Here is a 21,194-nt window from a genome sequence, read left to right on the forward strand (position 1 = left end):
TCCTTGGAAGGAAAGTTATGACTAACCTAGATAGCATATTCAAAAGCAGAGACATTACTTTGCCAACAAATGTCCGTCTAGTCAAGGCTATGGTTTTTCCTGTGGTCATGTATGGATGTGAGAGTTGGACTGTGAAGAAAGCTGAGCACCGAAGAATTGATGGTTTTGAACTGTGGTGTTGGAGAAGACTCTTGAGAGTCCCTTGGACTGCAAGGAGATCCAACCAGTCCATTCTGAAGGAGATCAGTCCTGGGTGTTCTTTGGAAGGAATGATGCTAAAGCTGAAACTCCAATACTTTGGCCACCTCATGAGAAGAGTTAACTCATTGGAAAAGACCCTGATGCTGGGAGGGATTGGGGGCAGGAGGAGAAGGGGACAACAGAGGATGAGATGGCTGGATAGCATCACCGACTCGATGCACACAAATTTGGGTGAACTCCAGGAGTTGGTGATGGACAGGGAGGCCTGGTGTGCTGCGATTCATGGGGTCACAGAGTCTCAGACACGACTGAGCAACTGAACTGAACTGAACTGAGCAAGACAAGGCTAGAATATGCCATGACCCATAATTCCACTTCTAGGTTTTACACCCCTGGAAAACTTTCATACAAGGAGACACAAGATGTGTATTACAACAGTATGTGGAAGAGTTAATATATACAGTGAGCTTTATGTATATTAACTCCTTCAGGAACTGCTGTAATTTTAAAAACCTTCAAATTCTTCTAAAAATTTTTATTTCTTGAAAGAAGGTGTGAAGCAAATATGACATAATGGCTAACATTTGGTAACTCACCTGGCATTCTTTTCAGCGTCTAAAAGAGCTTGTGCCAAATCTCTGTGGGCCTTCTCTGCTTCCTTTGTTAATTTTATATCATGTGCCTGAACCAGACACAGTTCCCTGAAATAGAGCAAGCCAATTTTACAGTCATAGCTGAAGATTTTGAAAAAGTTTCTGCCTAGGAAATCAGATTTATACTCAGGAATCTTCTCAGTTATTATGTGTATATCTCTTCCCAGTTTTTCTACCCTATAAACCAAGGCATGAAATCTAGTGTTCATTCAAGTGAAATCTAACCAGGTTTAGCAATGGAATCAGACAGGCTAGAAGAGGCAGAAAGAAGATGTGGAGAGCTCTCTAAAATGGAGTGAAGGCAGACACTGGCAGCCAAGGCCTTAAGGCTGCTCTATCCTACCCCCTGGCATGTCTATTCTATTGTCTTCACTCCTGCCACTAATCTTGCCACAAGGTTAGCCGATCACAAAATGTGATAGCTATTATACATACTGCTTATTCTCTTCGGGATTTGAACCTTAATATCCATAATCATGGCACTGCTCTGTAAACCAGATTAAGATAAGCACCTCTATTTTGGAAGGAAGAACAAGAGTCTTTTCCCTATCAAATACATACACACAGAGCCCTAGTTTTGTGTTAACCTTTGTAACCCATGTCTCTACATCTCTATCTAGGCCTTTCTGTTCTCTTGCAAAAAATGAAATGAGAGTAAGAGAGTCCTTTAATCATTCTACTTTCCCTGGGTATCTTTTACTCTCTTTAGAGACAAAGCTTTGATAAGCACAGTTGTTACCTGGTCAGTTCCTCAATAACATTCTTAAAATTGTACAATTCTTCTAAAATGCGCTGGTCCATCACTCGCTGAGTTACCATGTCTTTGTAGAAGTCAATCATCTGCCGGGCAATTTGGTCAAGCATTTGTACATACCGCTCTCTGCATGAGAAAAAGGAAAACAAGACATCAGGCAGAAAGGAAAAGGAGCCAGAAAATATGTGAGAGAGAAAAATAATTTTAAGGAAAGAAATAGTGAATAGACACTCATAAAAGCTATGTGTGAAGAACAAGCTAGAAAAAGACCTGGGCTGTGAATTCTTGCCATGCTCCTGAATGAATTTTGAATGCTGAGTGAATGAACTAAGGAGAATTTTAACCAGAGTCATAGTTATTTGGAACATAATGTCTGAGATGTAAAACAAAATAACGACTTCTTTTATTTCTTCTTCTAATTTAGAAACTCTATGAGGATAAAAATTATGTCTTACATATTTATTCATTTACATCTGACAGTATCTTGAATACAGTGGGACTTTTATAAATTAAATTCATGAATAAAACCACTTTTCTCAAATTGACCAAAATGTTATAGGACACCAACTGTAAGTCCCTAAGTACAGTAAGTAATTTCTCTTGCTTCTGAACAACATCAAACAAAATATTTGGAAATGATTCTAGATGATAAACTATGAATACCATAACTGAGAAGTCTTCATTTATTTTAAAAGTGATCTAGGTATTATATTCTAAACTCTGAGACCCCAGGATTATAATATCTTTGAGTTGGAATAATCATTTAGTTGAATCTCTCACCCCCTGACAAAAAGAATTATCCACCCCTTGCTTACACACTTAAAGTGACAGGGAGTTCATCAGCTCAGTGTGCAACTCCTTCATTGGGAAGCATCAATTTTTAAAACACTTTCTTTAGGATTTTCCCTCATGGCAATATAGGAACAACACACTCTGAAGGACTTTTCCATTAAAACACAACTACAGGGTGAACCTAGAGCCTATTATACAGAATGAAGTAAGTTAGAATGAGAAAGACAAATATCATATATTAACGTATACATATGGAATCTCAAAGACAGTACCAACAATCCTACGTGCAGGGCAGAAAAGGAGATGCAGACATAAAGAACAGACTTTTGGACATGGTAAGATAAGGAGCGGAGAAGGCAATGGCACCCCACTCCAGTACTCTTGGCTGGAAAATCCCATGGATGGAGGAGCCTGGTGGGCTGCGGTCTATGGGGTCTCACAGAGTCGGACACGACTGAAGCGACTTAGCAGCAGCAGCAGAAGGAGAGGATGGGATGATTTGAGAGACTAGCACTGAAACATATACATTACCATATGTAAAACAGACAGCCAGTGAGAGTTTGATGTATGACACAAGGAACCCAAAGCCGTGCTCTGAGACTACCTGGAGTGATGGGGTGAGGAGGGAGGGGGAGGAGGGTTCAGGAGGGAGGGGTTACATGTGTGCCTATGGCTGATTCACGCTGATGTACGGCAGATGCCACCACAATATTGTAAAGTAATTATCCTCCAATTAAATTAAATTATTTACAAAACACACACACAATTATATCCATGATAAAGCATACTTTCTGAAGTATTACTTCACTCGCAGAAAGAAACACAAGCCTCTAGAAATAGGAAAAAAAAAAAAAAACACAACAGCAACAAACTAAATACAGTAAGCTAACAATGGAGTGGGAAGTGTAACCAGTAAAAATTATTCACTAGGAAAATGCAAGATTAGAGGTAGTCCAGTACAAGTGCTAATGTTGGGTCCCAGAGACCAAGCCTTGGGCTTTCTTCAAAGCAGGCAACCTGGGAGTAGGAGGAAGCTAGGATTCCAGAAGAGAAAAAATGCAAATCATCTCTTCAGGAAGCATCCATCATTTACACCCTAAGGATTTCATGGTTAAGATTAGCCAAATTAAGCAAGCAAAGATTGGAAAACACTTATGCAATTAAACCATCATGAATGAGACTCAGAAGAAACAAAATGGCAAATGGATAATGAACTGATTCATGATATACATGCTGAAGTATCTAAGGGAAATACACTGATGTCTGCCTTTTACTTTTAAGTACACAAAATTGGTGGATAAGTGCCAGGATGGCTAGATGGACAGATAAGGGATAAAGCAAGAAAAGTATATTAATGGCAGAATCTAGATGTATGTGTGCTCACAGTAAAATTCTTTCCATTTTTATGTGTATACTTGAAAATTCCCATAAAATACTGGAAAAAATAACAATGGGAAAAAAAGTCAGGTGCCTGCATGCAAAGATAAACATAATGTCAACCAAAAATAATTATTGTGGTAGCCCTATTTCTATGAGTCTTACTCAGCTTATAACCAATCTGTCAGTTATTCTTCCCCTTATAAAAAACAGCTATTATGAACCTCTGTTTCATATGAAACCCTCCTGCTACAGCAACAGGCCTGAGTTGCATGAAAAGACACACACACAAGCTGATCAGAAAGACAAAAGCAGAAAACTAGCGACAAACAAACGGACAAGCAAACAGCTAGGGGCTGAAACAGAGTATTTCTGGGGCATTCCAAGTGTTACCATTTGCTGGCAATATCTACTGGATCCTCCCAAAATCTTGTGAAACAGGAAGGACTCTGTAAGATACCAGCCTGAAGACAACAGATGTCTTCCTCATTGAAGGTGAGCCCTAGCTCTTCAAAAAAAAACTCCTACCACAACAAAATAGCGGACATTAGATGACGCTGAACCGACAAAGTGTTTCACTATTCCTCAAACACATCATGAATGTTTCCAGCAATCATCCCGAAACCTCATTGTTTATCCCCACCTACTTTGTATTCTTAACTCCAACTCTACCCTATTCTAAATTCTTAGCTTTGAAGCCCTGTGTGCTGTGTTTAGTTGCTGAGCGTGTCCGACTCTTTGCAACCCCATGGTCTGTTGCTCCTCTGTCCATGGGAATTCTCCCGGCAAGAATACTGGAGTGGGTTGCCATTCCCTTCTCCAGGGGATTGTCCCAATCCAGGGATTGAACCCAGGTCTCCCACACTGCAGGATTCTTTACCCTCTGAGCCACCAGGGAAGCCCATTTCAAGCCCTATTCTGATCCCATTGCTGGCACTTTGAAGTTAGTATTTTTGTCTCCCTAGTGTCTGACTCAATTTTTGCTAAAGAATTCTGGCTTTGATTTCCCTATCTCCTTCTGTCTAGACTTCCTGGAACAGGGCCCCACCCTATTTTGGCCTGTAAAAGCTAACTCCTAAAATCAGCTGGAAGAGTTCCACTCACATCAATTTCTCACTAAAGAAACTTTGGATACACAGTCATCTAGTTCCTCTCCAATTGATTCCTCATCCGTCCTTCCTGACTTTGTTCTTAGAGTGACAACTCAGCCTTCATTTGTCCCTATCCTCATTCTGATTTGGCATTCTGCAGCTCTTGGTGGTGTTCCAACAACTTACTCCTTAGTATTCTAATCTTGATCAGTCTCCTATTAATGGCTTTGCTTCTAGTTAATGAGTACTGTCAGAGAGGCAAACTCTGTTTCCACAAATCAGACAGTGGACAAATAGGGCAAATGTATACTGTTAATTTCCATTCAGGAGATACAGATAATCAGAGAGATCTAATCATTTGCCCATGGTTCCAGGGCAAGTAAGCTGCAGATATGTAATCAGAACCCAGTATTCTACTATTCCTTTCAGCTTTTGGAAAGTACCATAGTCATAAGAAGAAGAATTATAGTACTAATAGTATTTATAACCATAATCTATAATAATCATTTGTATTGAGCACCTACTTACTTCTGTGCTCTCATTTAAACCTCATAATTCTATGAAGCATCTTAATGCCTGACGCATAGTAGACACTCAATAAATATCATTTACAAGTGAACAAAAAGACAAATGAAAATTTTCACATAGCTATTATCTTCATTTATAGATAAGAAAACTAAGATATAGATTTTTACCAAGGTGATATATCTAGATGATGATTTAAAACCAGACTGGTCTGTCTTCAGAATCTCTTTTTCTACTTTTTCACATAGCATTTCACTCCCAATCCTAAAAGAAGAGGGTGTCAAACATCCCAACAGAAATCAACTTAAAGAAGTTCTCAGATAATATACTTTTACTATACAAAATTCAGGAGGAAACTGGGATACTCCAGTAACAACTCGAACCTGATTTTGGACAGTAGTTCTCCTCTATCTGCACAGTCCACACTGACTTGTCGAATCAGTTCATGAAATACTGTGTTATAAATGGTCTGTTCCTTCTTCAGTATATGAAGCAGTTTGTGCATCTGGCAAAAGATTAATAAGACAATCAGTATTTATTATAGTCTTTCCAGTAAAAGACATCTTAGGGAGTAAGCACTCTGAAGTTCTAGTGTAAGTTTTTGAAATACCTAATCTATTCACTTACATTTTTCTTTATATATATAAAAATGATACATTAATAAAGTGTCTAATCATGTACCTCTTTATATGATGCACTGAGAAAGTCCCAATATTACTACTATGTTATACCTGCCAAAAATACAAAGCCTGAATTGAATAATTACACATCAGACAAACCAAAATTGAGGAACATTCTGTAGATATCAAAGTTAAGAAAACCAAAGAACAGTTTCAGGAACATGACAACTAAAAGTACTGTGTGACCCGGGATTCTGAAATAGAGGGGGAACTAGCTATAAAAGCCATTACAGGTACAGTTAATAAAATTTGAGACTTGAATACGAACTGTATTAGATAACATTATCATACCAACATTAAATTTCCTGATTTTGATAACTATATTACAGATATATAAGAGAATGTCCTTATTCATAGGAAACATACCCTAAAATGTTTGGTGATAAAGATGCATGAAGTTGCCAGCTTACTCTAAAATGGTTCAGGAAAAAACCCATACACATAGAGGATGTATACAGAAAGAGAAAGAGAATGATACAGCAAACAGGGCACAATGTAAACCATTAATGAATCTGGGTGAAGATTACATAGGAGTGCCTATACTGAACTTGTCTATAAATTTCAAATTCTATAAAAATAAAACTTTACAAAACAAAAGAGAAATAGCCCCATAAAGAAAAAAAATCTATATCTATGTAAGACTGAAAAAGCTCTTTCGTTAGGTGCAAAATAAAAAGTACAAGTGGTAAGAAAGCATGGTTTAATTGGCAGTGTTTTTTAATGGAACATAAAAAAAGAGTTTTATAATCAATGGTGCCTTATATTCGGTTAAATGCAAGAACAATAATAAAAAATTATACAGTGTTTGCCACATGTCAAGCATTGTCCTAAGCTCTTTACATTCATTATGTCATTTAATCTCCACAACAACCTTATGAGGTAAATAGTATTATCTGAAATTTACAGATGAGGAAATCAAGGCACAAATACATTAAATGACCTGCCCAAGGTCACCAGCTAATAAATGGCACGGTCAGGATTCCAGTCCAGGCATTTCACCTCCAGAGCAAATGCTCTTAATCACTAGTTTTCACTGATGTTTGCAATTACCTTGGTTGGCCCTGTATATTCCTGATTTTCCACACCAGCCCTCTCTAGCATAGTGTCCATCACATCATTCAGTTGGACTACTTCTATTCTTTTATTAGGTTTCCTAAAAGATTAAGAGGGCAGATTTATATAATGAATGTTACAAAAGGTCATGCTCAAAAGGCAAAAGGAACATAATATGTGTGAAGAAAATGTACATACTATGGAATATTAATGGCATTTTAAAGCATTATACCTGTATGTACTAATCTTGTGGGATATCAATAATACAGTAAAGCAAAATACAAAAACAAAACAAAAAAACAAAAACCAAAAAAATACAAATAGTATGATCCTCTTTTTCATAAAAGAAAATAATGTTCTGTTCTCCTCCCTCAAAAAAAATTTTATATACCTACTGTGTAAGTCTATAACACAGAAAAATGTGGAGTGATAAACATCATGCTGTTACTATTGGCTACAAGTTGTTAATACTGGCTAACAAGGTGTTAATACCAGATACTTCACAATCAAAAAGAAAATGATAGATAGGATAGGTGCCTCCAATGCGGGAGACCTAGGTTCGATCCCTGGGTTGGGAAGATCCCCTGGAGAAGGAAATGGTAATGTACTCCAGTATTCGTGCCTGGAGAATCCCATGGATGGAGAAGCCTGGTAGGCTACAGTCCACGGGGTTGCAAAGAGTCGGACACGACTCAGCGACTTCACCTTCACCTTCACAAGGTGTTAATACTGGCTAGAAGTTGAACGGTTCTATGAAGACCTACAAGACCTTTTAGAACTAACACCCAAAAAAGATGTCCTTTTCATTATAGGGGACGGGAATGCAAAAGTAGCAAGTCAAGAAACACCTGGAGTAACAGGCAAATTTGGCCTTGGAATATGGAATGAAGCAGGGCAAAGACTAATAGAGTTTTGCCAAGAAAATGCACTGGCCATAACAAACACCCTCTTCCAACAACACAAGAGAAGACTCTACACATGGACATCACCAGATGGTCAACACCGAAATCAGATTGATTATATTCTTTGCAGCCAAAGATGGAGAAACTCTATACAGTCAGCAAAAACAAGACCAGGAGCTGACTGTGGCTCAGATCATGAACTCCTTATTATCAAATTCAGACTTAAATTGAAGAAAGTAGGGAAAACCACTAGACCATTCAGGTATGACCTAAATCAAATCCCTTATGATTATACAGTGGAAGTGAGAAATAGATTTAAGGGCCTAGATCTGATAGATAGAGTGCCTGATGAACTATGGAATGAGGTTCGTGACATTGTACAGGAGACAGGGATCAAGACCATCCTCATGGAAAAGAAATGCAAAAAAGCAAAATGGCTGTCTGGGGAGGCCTTACAAATAGCTGTGAAAAGAAGAGAAGAAAAAAGTAAAGGAGAAAAGGAAAGATATAAGCATCTGAATGCAGAGTTCCAAAGAATAGCAAGAAGAGATAAGAAAGCCTTCCTCGGCGATCAATGCAAAGAAATAGAGGAAAACAACAGAATGTGAAAGATTAGAGATCTCTTCAAGAAAATTAGAGATACCAAGGGAACATTTCATGCAAAGATGGGCTCGATAAAGGACAGAAATGGTATGGATCTAACAGAAGCAGAAGATATTAAGAAGAGGTGGCAAGAATACACAGAAAAACTGCACAAAAAAGATCTTCACAACCCAGATAATCACGATGGTGTGATCACTGACCTAGAGCCAGACATCCTGGAATGTGAAGTCAAGTCGGCCTTAGAAAGCATCACTACGAACAAAGCTAGTGGAGGTGATGGAATTCCAGCAGAGCTATTTCAAATCCTGAAAGATGATGCTGTGAAAGTGCTGCACTCAATATGCCAGCAAATTTGGAAAACTCAGCAGTGGCCACAGGACTGGAAAAGGTCAGTTTTCATTCCAATCCCAAAGAAAGGCAATGCCAAAGAATGCTCAAACTACCACACAATTGCACTCATCTCACATGCTAGTAAAGTAATGCTCAAAATTCTCCAAGCCAGGCTTCAGCAATACGTGAACCGTGAACTTCCTGATGTTCAAGCTGGTTTTAGAAAAGGCAGAGGAACCAGAGATCAAATTGGCAACATCCTCTGGATCACGGAAAAAGCAAGAGAGTTCCAGAAAAACATCTATTTCTGCTTTATTGACTATGCCAAAGCCTTTGACTGTGTGGATCACAATAAACTGTGGACAATTCTGAAAGAGATGGGAATACCAGACCACCTGACCTGCTTCTTGAGAAACCTATATGCAGGTCAGGAAGCAACAGTTAGAACTGGACATGGAACAACAGACTGGTTCCAAATAGGAAAAGGAGTACGTCAAGGTTGTATATTGTCACCCTGCTTATTTAATTTATATGCAGAGTACATCATGAGAAACGCTGGGCTGGAAGAAGCACAAGCTGGAATCAAGATTGCCAGGAGAAATATCAATAACCTCAGATATGCAGATGACACCACCCTTATGGCAGAAAGTGAAGAGGAACTAAAAAGCCTGTTGATGAAAGTGAAAGTGGAGAGTGAAAAAGTTGGCTTAAAGCTCAACATTCAGAAAACGAAGATCATGGCATCCGGTCCCATCACTTCATGGGAAATAGATGGGGAAACAGTGGAAACAGTGGCAGACTTTATTTTTTGGGGCTCCAAAATCACTGCAGATGGTGATTGCAGCCATGAAATTAAAAGACGCTTACTCCTTGGAAGGAAAGTTATGACCAACCTAGACAGAATATTCAAAAGCAGAGACATTACTTTGCCAACAAAGGTCCGTCTAGTCAAGGCTATGGTTTTTTCCAGTAGTCATGTATGGATGTGAGAGTTGGACTGTGAAGAAGGCTGAGCGCCAAAGAATTGATGCTTTTGAACTGTGGTGTTGGAGAAGACTCTTGAGCATCCCTTGGACTGCAAGGAGATCCAACCAGTCCATTCTGAAGGAGATCAGCCCTAGGGTTTCTTTGGAAGGAATGATGCTAAAGCTGAAACTCCAGTACTTTGGCCACCTCATGCGAAGAGTTGACTCATTGGAAAAGACTCTGATGCTGGGAGGGATTGGGGGCAGGAGGAGAAGGGGACGACAGAGGATGAGATGGCTGGATGGCATCACTGACTCGATGGACATGAGTCTGAGTGAATTCCGGGAGTTGGTGATGGACAGGGAGGCCTGGCGTGCTGTGATTCATGAGGTCGCAAAGAGTCAGACATGACTGAGTGACTGAACTGAACAAGGTGTTAATACCAGATACTTCACAATCAAAAAGAAAATGATAGATAGGATAGATAGATACACAAAGATAGGTAAGAAAAAAAAGCCTACAGCAAAACAGAGAAATTCTAATAGTTAAATGTAGAATATAAAGGTATTTTATATATATTCAGTAATCCCACTTAAAAGACTTGAAACCAAGATCTCAAAGAGAGGGACTTCCTGGTGGTCCAGTGAATCCACAGTTCCACTGCATGGGGCACACGTCTGATTCCCAGTCAAGGAACTCAGATCCTGCCTGCTGCAAAGCAGGGCCCCCCACCCCCAAAAAAAGGATCTCGGAGAGAGATTAGCACTCCATGTTCATTGAAGCTCTATTCACAATAGTCAAGAAGTGGAAACAGCCTAAACGTCCATCAATGAATGAATGAAGAAGAAGTATACACACACACGCAGGAATATTATTCAGCCTTAAAAAAAAAATACTGTACTCTGCAACAACATGAATGTACCAAGAGGATATCATGCTAAGTGAAATAAGCCAGTCACAGAAGAACAAGCACTGCTTGATTCCATTTACGTGAGGTACCTAAAATGGACAAACCCATAGAATCAGAGAGTTTAACAGCGGTATGCAAGGGCTGTGGGGAGAAGGAAATGAGAAGTTGCTAATCAAGGCCGTAATATTTCAATAATGCAAGGTTCTAGAGCTTTGCTGTATAACACTGTGCCTATAATTAACAACACTGTATTTCACCCTTACAATTTTATTAAGAGGGTAGATCTCATATTAAATATTCTTCCCATAATAAAATTTAAAAACAGGAACAAAAAAAACATTTAAAATGGTAATTTTAAAAAAAGTGTTTTCTAGCACTTTGATGTTATTATAAATATGTAAAGAATCAATATGCAGTTGGACAAAGAAAGCACTGATTAAATGATAGAAATGTAGGTAATCATTGTCTTGGGTTTCTACGATAATTTGATTATTTTTGTGTAACAAACTACCAATAAAAAGGAAAAAATATAGTTATTCTTTCTTAGAAACATTCTCAAAATAAACTATACTTACATGGATGGGAAGAGCAATAGCCTATTTTCACTGTCTGTGAGGAGAGTAGTATATTTGCTGCAATAAATAAATGCTATTGTTAGAAAACCGTTTGGCCTATTTATCACATAACAAAACATGAAAAACTTAAGATCTCACAGAATTGAGAAGCTTGGGGACAATCAGAAAGGTCCATTGTTTTACACACAAGATCATTAATGGCCTTAGACATCTACAGACACAGATATAATGATACTTAGATTTAAAACATTTAAGTAAAAGAGCATTAATCACATTTTCCAATATATCACAATACAAAAATTTCTTTGATTCATTAAAAAAAAAATGACCTATCAAAGGTGGAAGAATGTTCTAAGAATACCAAAGTCAACAAAGTTAAGTGACTAAACAGGTTACAAAATTAATAAGAACTAGAGATGAAACCAAACCCAGTTTTCCTGATGCCCAACACATACATTTGTCGCCTGGAAGTACGTGCCTGTACCTAAGTGGGTATCACAACAAGAACCACATGGCAATTCTTCAAATTCATTACTATTTATGTATCTTTTTTCTTCCTCCAGTTGAAAAACATTTACTTTGTTTCTGCCCCCTACTGGAACACAGTTGGTTAATAAGGTCCATTTTCAGAATTTAGATTCATAAAAAATATTCAGGGACTATAAAGGCTCAAAATAGTTTCAAAGGTGAGTGTGAGGGACTAGAAGCAATGGTACCCTGGCAGCAATGAGCACGCCTAGCACCCAGATCTTGGTTCCTGAGAACTCTTCTCCACGAAAAGGAAAACAGTACTTCTCAAAGAAGTGACTCGTAGCTCATTTCAGAGCTGGAGTTGGGAAATCCAAGATGAACCTGAAAATCTCACTGAGCCTGAGAATAAGAGAACATTCAAAGAGTGATGGGCACACGCCTAAAGAACACAAGAGCCAGCTCAAAGGAGCTGGCATTAGCAAAATCAGGAAAAACGTGAACATCAATGATAGCAAAGAAATATGACTCACCAAAAAAAGGGAGAAATCTATGAGTCTATATTGTAAAACAGCAGCTAGTACATACAAGAATGATGGAGCTAAAAAAGTAATCAACAGCATCTATAACTAGTGCTTTGTAAGGAAACACACACTGAAGTATTCGGTGGCAAAAGGACATGAGGGCCTCCAACTTACTCTTGAATAGTTTAAGAGTGTGTGTGTGTGTGTGTGTATTAAAGCAAATGAGGCAAAACGTAATTAATTACTCAGTGAGTCAGGAGCGAGTACATGTCATGTACTCCTTGTCTTATTTTTGTAACATTTTTATAACTTTAAAATTACATAAAAAATTAAAAGTCACCCCCCAAAATGAGTTGCATTTAGTTCCCTTTGGCAAAGTACCGTTCTGAAGCCCACCACTATAAGGAAATGCCATATAACATATGTATTGGGTAAGGTGAAATGAATGACAGCTTCCGGATATTTTACTATAAAAACTAGTCCAAAGTTTTAGTTTTTCAAATTTCAAATTATGAAACATTCAAGTATTGTTTCGGAAAATAAAGCCATTTTCAACCTCATAAAGCAGGAATCAAAGAAACTGGAAATGACTAGTTTGAAGTCTGGAGTTAAGCCCTAGAGCGTGCATTATGAGGTTTCAACTTAGAGGGCTACTTTCCTTTGTCATTGCTCAAAACCATTTCTAAAGAAGAACCAAGCATTCAGAACAAAGATCTAATTTTTTTCATTCAAAATTAAACAACAGGAAAAAGACAGAGAACAATCTAATCAGGAAAGTCTCAAATTTTTAAAAACTGAAATATAACTGATTTACAATATTATGTTACTTTTAGGTGCACAGCAAAGTGACTCAGTTATATATTTTTTTTCAGAATATTTTCCTTTATAGGTTATTACAAGATATTGAAGATATTACAGGATATTGAATATTTTATAATCACACAGGTCCCTGCACCATACAGTAAATTCTTGTTGCTTCAAACTCTTTTAAGTAAGACATTTTTCATTAGTTTTTGATACCGTCCCTAAATTTTATTAGCATGGTAAGCCAAACATTTACTCATTTCATTGTAGATATTGACTAGAAAAAGGCTTCCCTGGTGGTTCAGTGGTAGAGAATCTGCCCGCCAAATGCAGGAGACACAGGTTTGATCCCAGGGTTGAGAAGATCCCTTGGAGAAGGAAATGGCAACCCACTCCAGTATTCTTGCCTGGGAAATCCCATGGACAGAAGAGCCTGGCAGGCTACAGTCCACGGGGTCACAAAAGAGTAAGACACAACTCAGCGACCAAACAACTGCCTAGGAATGTGAGTGAATTCCTCAGGTTCCTCTATGTCTGGGAAGCAGGAAACAGCTCAACTTGTCAGATATTCAGCATATACCCCAGTACTCACTCATCAAAACACTCTAAACCTGAAACTCCCGTATTTGACACAATATGAAATTCTTCAGGAATCAATGTATCTGTTAGTTTCTTTGGCTTAAAAAGAAAGAACAAGAATAAAAACATTAGACGAGTCATATAAATACTAATTCCTACCTCCAAAGGATACTATTTATTAAGAGCTTTGATTAGAGAAATAACACTTAGTAATATGGGTCATGGCAAGGAATAATAAACTTTTAGCAGAAAACAGGTTAAAAAATTAACCATGAATTAAAGAACAATCTTGGTTTTAGTATTAGATAACAAAGAAATCTATTGACTTGAAAATTCAAGAGTTATTTCAGATTTACCTTAGCAACCTGCCAAAAATAAGAATTCTACAACTTTTTTTTTTCTGCCTTTTCTTAAATTGAAATCTAGCTGATTTATGATGTTGTGTTACTTTCAAGTACTCTACAACTTTAAACTGTAGGTTTCTTAAAAAAAAAAAAAATCTAGGCTCCTATACTGTATTTTCAAGATTAAATAGTTGTAATTTGGAAAACTGCTTAAGATACATTTGATCTTCTCCCAGTAAATTCCCTTTTCTAGAAAAAATTAGAAAGTGCCATGAAAAAAATTAGAAAACTTAAACAATGCAGGCCATTAGAGTTTCACACGGCTTTATAGTGTGAGGATTTTTTTAAGTAGAGAGAGGGAGAGGAAGTTATTTGTCAAATACTTTATTTACCTTATGAGGAACAATGACACCATCACGTGACTGCAGAGCATGGTCCGTTCGTGGGGGACAAACCACACTCTCCTTCGTCTCTCCTTTAACATATTTAACATCATACAGAAAAGAAATATCCCTAAGATTAAAAAATAAAAATTTACAAAATAAGTTTTTTGTTTGGCTACTGGATAAAAGTGGGTAATGCCCACACACATCCTTCTAGTGGGTAAAAAGGGACACAAAACTGGTCTCCTTACCTCCTGCTTTACTTAGGAGGCTGAGGCATTAGGGTTTTCCCCCACATCCGTCCTCTTCTCCACCTCAAACTTCTTTCTCCTTTCCTTCAACCTCAGGTTAAGATGTATTCTATTCCCCAGGATTATTTCCTCCACTTCAGTCCTTCATTTCATCTTTGCCCACATCCTTGGGGATCTCATTCCATCAATTATAATTTCTGTGTGTTTCCTTTTCTCTTGGAATATTCCCTCCGGTCTATAACTCAGGTCATTTCTGCTTCTAAAAATCTTCCCTTGACTGTGCATTGTCATAAAGTTACCTTGATCTACCTCGCACTTTCTGCTCAACATTAGACTTCTTAAAATTTTGCTGCAATTCTGATTTCATTCCCATCTCTCTGCTAAAATCATTCTCCAGAAAGCTGAGGATGACTTTCTACAGTTAAGTCACCAGTTCTCATCTTCCACTGTTCTTCTCGGGTATTTTCCAGGGTTGATCACCTCACTTTCTAAAAACACTCTCCTCTCCCCTGCCCTCTGTATAACTGGACTCCCTTGGTTCCCTGGTCCCACCCACTCCTTCTTGGACATGTGTGTGACCTCCTGCCTACCAAATGGAAATGTTCCACAACATCCTAGCCTCATTCCTCTGCGCTTTCCCTACACTTTCTCCCTTGGCTATGCTATCAAATCTCACCTTATCATACTTGTTACTTCTAGATGCTGCTGCTAAGTCGCTTCAGTTGTGTCCGACTCTGTGCGACCCCATAGATGGTAGCCCACCAGGCTCCCCCATCTCTGGGATTCTCCAGGCAAGAACACTGGAGTGGGTTGCCGTGTCCTTCTCCAATGCATGAAAGTGAAAAGTGAAAGGGAAGTCGCTCAGTTGTGTCCGACTCTAGCGACCCCATGGACTGCAGCCAACCAGGCTCCTCCATCCATGGGATTTTCCAAGCAAAAGTACTGGAGTGGGGTGCCATTGCCTTCTCTGAACTTCTAGATACGACTAAATAATTCTCCCCCCATTCTAACTTGTCAGGCTTCTGTAATCCCTAATTCAGTCAGTTAGCACCACCACTCTACTCATCAAAAATCTCAGCATCCATAATTGATTCTGTCCCATCCTTTGTCCTCAATATCTGTCACTAACACTTATTGATTTTATTGTCACCCTCCTCTTGCCTCTTGCCAATGCCAAATCAGGATAACCTTTGCCACGTAAGGTATGTATCCACAGGGTCCAGGACTCCAGTGAGGACATTTCAGAGAGGCACTATCCTGTCTTGCCATACTACAGATCTTCACATTTTAAAAAATTCCTACTTAGATGTCATTTGACATTAACATTTTAATGTCAGATTATTGCTGCACTCAGAGCTAATAATTTTTCAAAGTACTTCAAATATCTCATAACTACTAATTAGTAAATGTTAATAATTAAAGTCATGGTCCACTGGCATAAGATAAAGTACCAATACTTATGACACCAGAGCCCCAGAACACAGAAGTCCATAGCCTAAATTTCTGCCACTTTTTCTAGCACTGAGACATAACTGAGGAATAACACCTTATATTTACACAGCAGTAAGAGCAGTGTACAGTTATACAAGTGCTCTTACATTCATGGACTTCCCTGGTGGCTCACACGGTAAAGTGTCTGCCTACAATGTGGGAGACCCGGGTTCAATCCCTGGGTCAGGAAGATCTCCTGGAGAAAGAAATGGCCATCCACTCCAGTACTATCGCCATCCACTCCAGTACTACTGGAAAATCCCATGGACAGAGGAGCCTGGTAGGCTACAGTCCATGGGGTCGCAAAGAGTCAGACACAACTGAGCGACTTCACTTTCACTTTACATTCATTATCTCATTTGTGCTTTCTATATCCCTGAGAGGTACACAAAATAGAGTGAGTCTATTATTCCCTTTTTACAAATAAGAAACTGAACTCAGAAAAACCAAATAATCTACCCAAGTATTAGTAACTGTAAACTCACTATTAAGTGGTATTCCAATAAGGAGCACGGCAGGAGTAAGTTGTTTTGGTTTTTTTTGGAGGGAGTAAATTGATAAATGAACCACACACAGAAAATTAGATCACAATCTTCACAGGGAAAATATTGACACTTCGGATATTTTTAGGAATGATATAAAAACAACAAATATAACTCGCTGATTTGATCACTTCCCTGATGCTGGTGCCGTGGTAGAGAATTTGCCTGCCAATGCAGGAGGCGCAAGAGACCTGGGTTTGATCCCTGGATCTGGAAGATCCCCTGGAGTAGGAAATGGAACCCACTCCAGGACTCTTGCCTGCAAAACTCCATGGACAGAGAAGCCTGATGCACTACAGTCCATGGGGTTGCAAAGAGTCAGACATGACTGAGCAACTGAGCACACACACGTGTAAAGGTTTAGGGTTTGCTCTGAGGAAAACCAGGGGCTAATAAGCACTTATTTTTCAAGTTTTTGCATGTCATAAACCTGTTACCTAGCTTTTCTCAGAAATGCAAATAAAAGAGGCCCTAAAGACGTTCTGCCTGATACTGTCCCTCCTGCTGGGGTACAATAAGGTATAGGAGAGTAAGGGGACAAGTACACAAAGGCACACCAAAGCCAACTTAAATGAGTGAAACATCACAAGAGCCAGCTTCCATTGCCATCCTACTGATAATAATCATACACAAAAGGTAGACCCATGCCCTCTTCAGATTGTATGCTGGTTCATTAAAGATACTTTAAGCTTTAAAACTATGAGTCGGTGATTTTTCCAGTTCTGCTCCTCCCAAGGAAATCATACAAAATGAGATAATGACTCTGTTCATCTGCATCTACCCCACTATCTTCCTTCTTTACCTTCCAGCTCCCGTTAGGGAAACTGGATGGTCAATCAGGTATTTGAACTTATTTCTTCGGACAGGGTTATGCCAGACGCGGTCAACAGAGCGAGGAAGAGTACCCTGGGGAGAAAAAAAACAACCATGAATACACAGCAGAGGGCGCTCTAGTCAAATGAAATCTATTCTTCATCAGTTTTTGAGTACATTAAAGGCATTTGGATACTGTTTAGAAAAAGTATAATTCTTATTGGATAACAAGAAGAATTATTATTGAAACTAGAACAACTTAATAGTGAAAGAAAAATATCAAGACTCCGGGCTTCCCTGGTGGTACAGCGGTTAAGAACCTGACTTGAATGCTGGGCACAAGGACTTCCCAGGCTGGGGAAGATACCACAAGCCTCGGAGCAACCAAGTCCGGGCTCCACAACTACTGAGTCCAGTGCTCGAGAGTCCAGGAACCACAACTAACAAGCCCACACGCAGCAGCCAGTGAAGCCTGGGCACCCTAGAGCGTGCGCTTGGCTGTGACCGAGGGGCCACTGCAATGAGAAGCCTGCGTGCTGCAAGGAGAGAACAGGCCCCGCTCTCTGCAACTAGAGAAAACCCATGTGCAGCAACCAAGACCGAGTCAGCCAAATAAATAAATTTTTTTTAAAAAAGAAAAACATCAAGACCAAGAGTAGTAACGATCATTTAGGTAAATCACACAGAAACAGGTTAATGGATATATTCAAGTATTTCCCTGAAAGTATTCATGCAAAATATTTTAGCTTTCAATCTAGGAAATTAATTTTAAAATATCCTTAAGACAATCTGGAATATAAAACATATTAAATAAATGCTTAATGAACTGGATGTCAAGATAAATGTTCCTAAGTACTTTATACACACACATACACACACACACACCTTTGGAGTTTTAATTTTCTTAGCAGGCAGTAAGTTTTCAGGACAAGGACCAGCATTGGCCGCATTGGTCAGAGAAAGCAGAACTTCCTCAGGGATGAACTCATTTTGAAGGGAGGTAGGAAGGGGTTGTGACCGATCCACCAAAATTTTTTTCTCCTTTAGTTCAGGAAGTCCTAAGAAAATAATGGGAAAGAAAAGCTTACTGTAGTTTTTTTGTTTTAGTCAGTTAGAGATTTCCAGGCTGTCTCATCAATCCTATATATATGTTGCTGACAGAGAGAACCATTGCTTCTGGTTGTCAAGAACAGCAACAATATTTAAAACACTGAATCATCTAGTCAAGGAAAAAAAACAACTCATACTGTTTGCCCTACTCATGTTACCGAAATCACAAATCCCTGTGTCCTATGCACAGGGAGGCCCATCAATATTAAACGTTAATGTTTGGAAAAGAGAAAGGTTTATTACAGATTCACATGAGGAGATGGGTGGCTCATACCCTAAGAATCCCAAAGTTACTGAAAGCTTTCAACAAGTCCCTTTATTTATTTATTATTATTATTATTATTTTTTTAAACAAGTCCCTTTAAAAGCAAAAGGGGAGGGATGGGCGTGGTTAGTTGTTGCAGACTTCTCAGTGTCAGATTCTTTATTCTTGAGGTCCGGTCATGGTCAGGTAGTGATGTTCCTGTAAATCTCTACCAGATGAATGGTATTCTCTGTCCTGACAAGAAAGAGCAAGGTTCCAAGGTATAACTTTCACCCTCCAAGGTCCCGGTCCCAGCCAACAGGAGACAGAGCTCAGTTGGCAGCTCCCTCAGGGCCAGGTTCCCACACCCTGCCCAGCTGTCATCCATGAGGGAGCCAGGCATCCAACCCAGCCAGCCCTCCGCTTCCTCAGGCCGCCCAAGTTGGGGAGACCAGGTCTCACAGATTGCGACCCAGGCAGTTAGCCACTGCTCTTAGGTCACAGAGACAGGGAAGGGAGAATTTCACTGCTGCCTCCAGGCCTGGCCCGAGGCTAGTGGAGGGCCTTAATGAGGGCTTTGGAGCCCCACAGGCTGTTCCCTGGACCCTCCAGCTCACCCACGCCCAAAACTGGGTAAGCTGGAGAGCCTCCAGGAGAAGACCTGTACCTGTCTCTTACCTCACTCTCCACCTGATGACCACCACACCACTGATCCTTGATTGAATCACTTCCCCAATGATCCCTCCTTGACAGTTATCAGTGGGCCACTTCGGTGTTGACCAATGGCTGAGAAGGACAACTGACAACCCTTCATTGGTTGCAAGTTGGTTGCTTGCAAGCAGGGCGCACTAAGGCACCAAGCAACGGCTGAGCAAGACCTGTTGCCTAGTAACAGGGTGTGGGGTAATGAGGCACAGTAATGGCTGGCTGCTAAGGGCTGCCCTCCTTCTGCTCTGTTACACTCACATCAGACATGAGTTAAAAAACTCATGTACAATGATAAACCTCCATTACTCCAAATTCAAAACTGAAAACAACTCACTTAACTTGATCAGTTAACTGGGACAGCATAAAGATGATGGGAATGTCTATTTACCCTTTGATATGAAAATCACAAAAGAAATCTCTTCAAAACTGTCAAATTACTTAGTAATTTTTTCTAAGTTCAAAGGTGAAAATTCAATTGGAACATTTACAGAGTGGAAGGGATTTGAGTTGGATTTAACAGTAGAATTGCGATTGTTAGAAATGAAAAGAGTAGAATCAGTTCAGTGCAGTCGCCCAGTAGCGTCCAACTCTTTGCAAGCCCATGAACTGCAGCATGCCAGGCTTCCCTGTCCATCACCAACTCCCAGAGCTTGCTCAAAAACAAACAAACAAAAAAAAGGAGTAGAATAATCTGACCAAATTAGTAAGGTAACACTCAGTACAAAGAATGTTCTGCAGAGTTCAATGAGGGCAGATGATATAAAGAGAAGGTGAACACCTAATATAGGAAAAGTCTCCTATGTAGTTAAGTCAAGGAGGGCTGGGCTGTCACTCTCCTTAAAGAACTCTCCACTAATCTATGTTTCTCACATAGCATGGTTTATTTTAATTTTTGTAAGGATGTATCATGCTTTAATGAGCATCAAAACACCTGAAGTTCATAGTACCAAATCTTTATCTCTTGCGAGTTTGGGATGGAGTCAGAATATCAGAAGAAATAAGAAAAAAAAAAAAAAAAAAAAGCTAAGTAGATTTTAGCCGAGTCTCTCCTAAAAATAAGATGTAGGTGAGCTGGAGGAGGCTTTAACATAACAAGGGGAGAAATGAGTCTGGCAGATTGTTATTCTAGAACAGATCTGCACATCTATATATGAATGAAAATCTTATATAAGTACCTTCATTCAGAGTAATTACTAAAACCTGATACAAACTAGTTCCTTAACAAACAAACAAAAAAACCCCCAAAACCCCAGAAAGTACTGTTTCAAACCACCACTGGTACTTAAAATAGGTTGAATTTAGAACAATATAAAACTCATCAGCATTCGAAAAAAAAAAAATTACAATCCTTACGCCGAGTAGGACTGCAAAATATTATAAAAGGCAAGGCTTTTGATTTTATTTAAACAAGTATATTGGCAAAACAAAATTAATTAAAGTATCTGAAATCTCAGATTAAGGAAAAAAGTGAATGGTTGTGATTTCTGATTATGGTCATGATTACTTATGCCTTGACGAACG

At 39.1% G+C, this 21,194-nt stretch overlaps 1 protein-coding gene and 1 long non-coding RNA gene across 6 annotated transcripts in view; both read right to left on the bottom strand.

Moving 5' to 3' along the window:
- AXDND1 (axonemal dynein light chain domain containing 1) overlaps positions 1-21,194 on the bottom strand; it is an 83,606-nt gene that overhangs the window by 60,197 nt on the left and 2,215 nt on the right. For all 5 annotated transcript variants that reach the window (XM_006048574.3, XM_025285554.2, XM_044942791.1 and 2 more), the window contains exons 3-11: positions 18,497-18,669; positions 17,601-17,704; positions 14,524-14,644; positions 13,801-13,886; positions 11,413-11,469; positions 7,124-7,226; positions 5,777-5,898; positions 1,594-1,734; positions 798-902 (exon numbers count right to left, since the gene is read on the bottom strand). In XM_006048574.3, coding sequence (XP_006048636.3) covers positions 798-902; positions 1,594-1,734; positions 5,777-5,898; positions 7,124-7,226; positions 11,413-11,469; positions 13,801-13,886; positions 14,524-14,644; positions 17,601-17,704; positions 18,497-18,669 — 1,012 coding nt within the window. The remainder of the gene's footprint in view (positions 1-797; positions 903-1,593; positions 1,735-5,776; positions 5,899-7,123; positions 7,227-11,412; positions 11,470-13,800; positions 13,887-14,523; positions 14,645-17,600; positions 17,705-18,496; positions 18,670-21,194) is intronic.
- On the bottom strand, positions 19,027-20,248 carry LOC123333648. Its single transcript, XR_006551075.1, has 2 exons — positions 19,644-20,248; positions 19,027-19,220 (listed from the first exon to the last, which is right to left on the bottom strand). It is a non-coding gene; the product is annotated as an uncharacterized LOC123333648 (long non-coding RNA).

This window comes from Bubalus bubalis, chromosome 5 (genome assembly GCF_019923935.1).
Source record: "Bubalus bubalis isolate 160015118507 breed Murrah chromosome 5, NDDB_SH_1, whole genome shotgun sequence".
Taxonomy (NCBI): domain Eukaryota; kingdom Metazoa; phylum Chordata; class Mammalia; order Artiodactyla; family Bovidae; genus Bubalus; species Bubalus bubalis.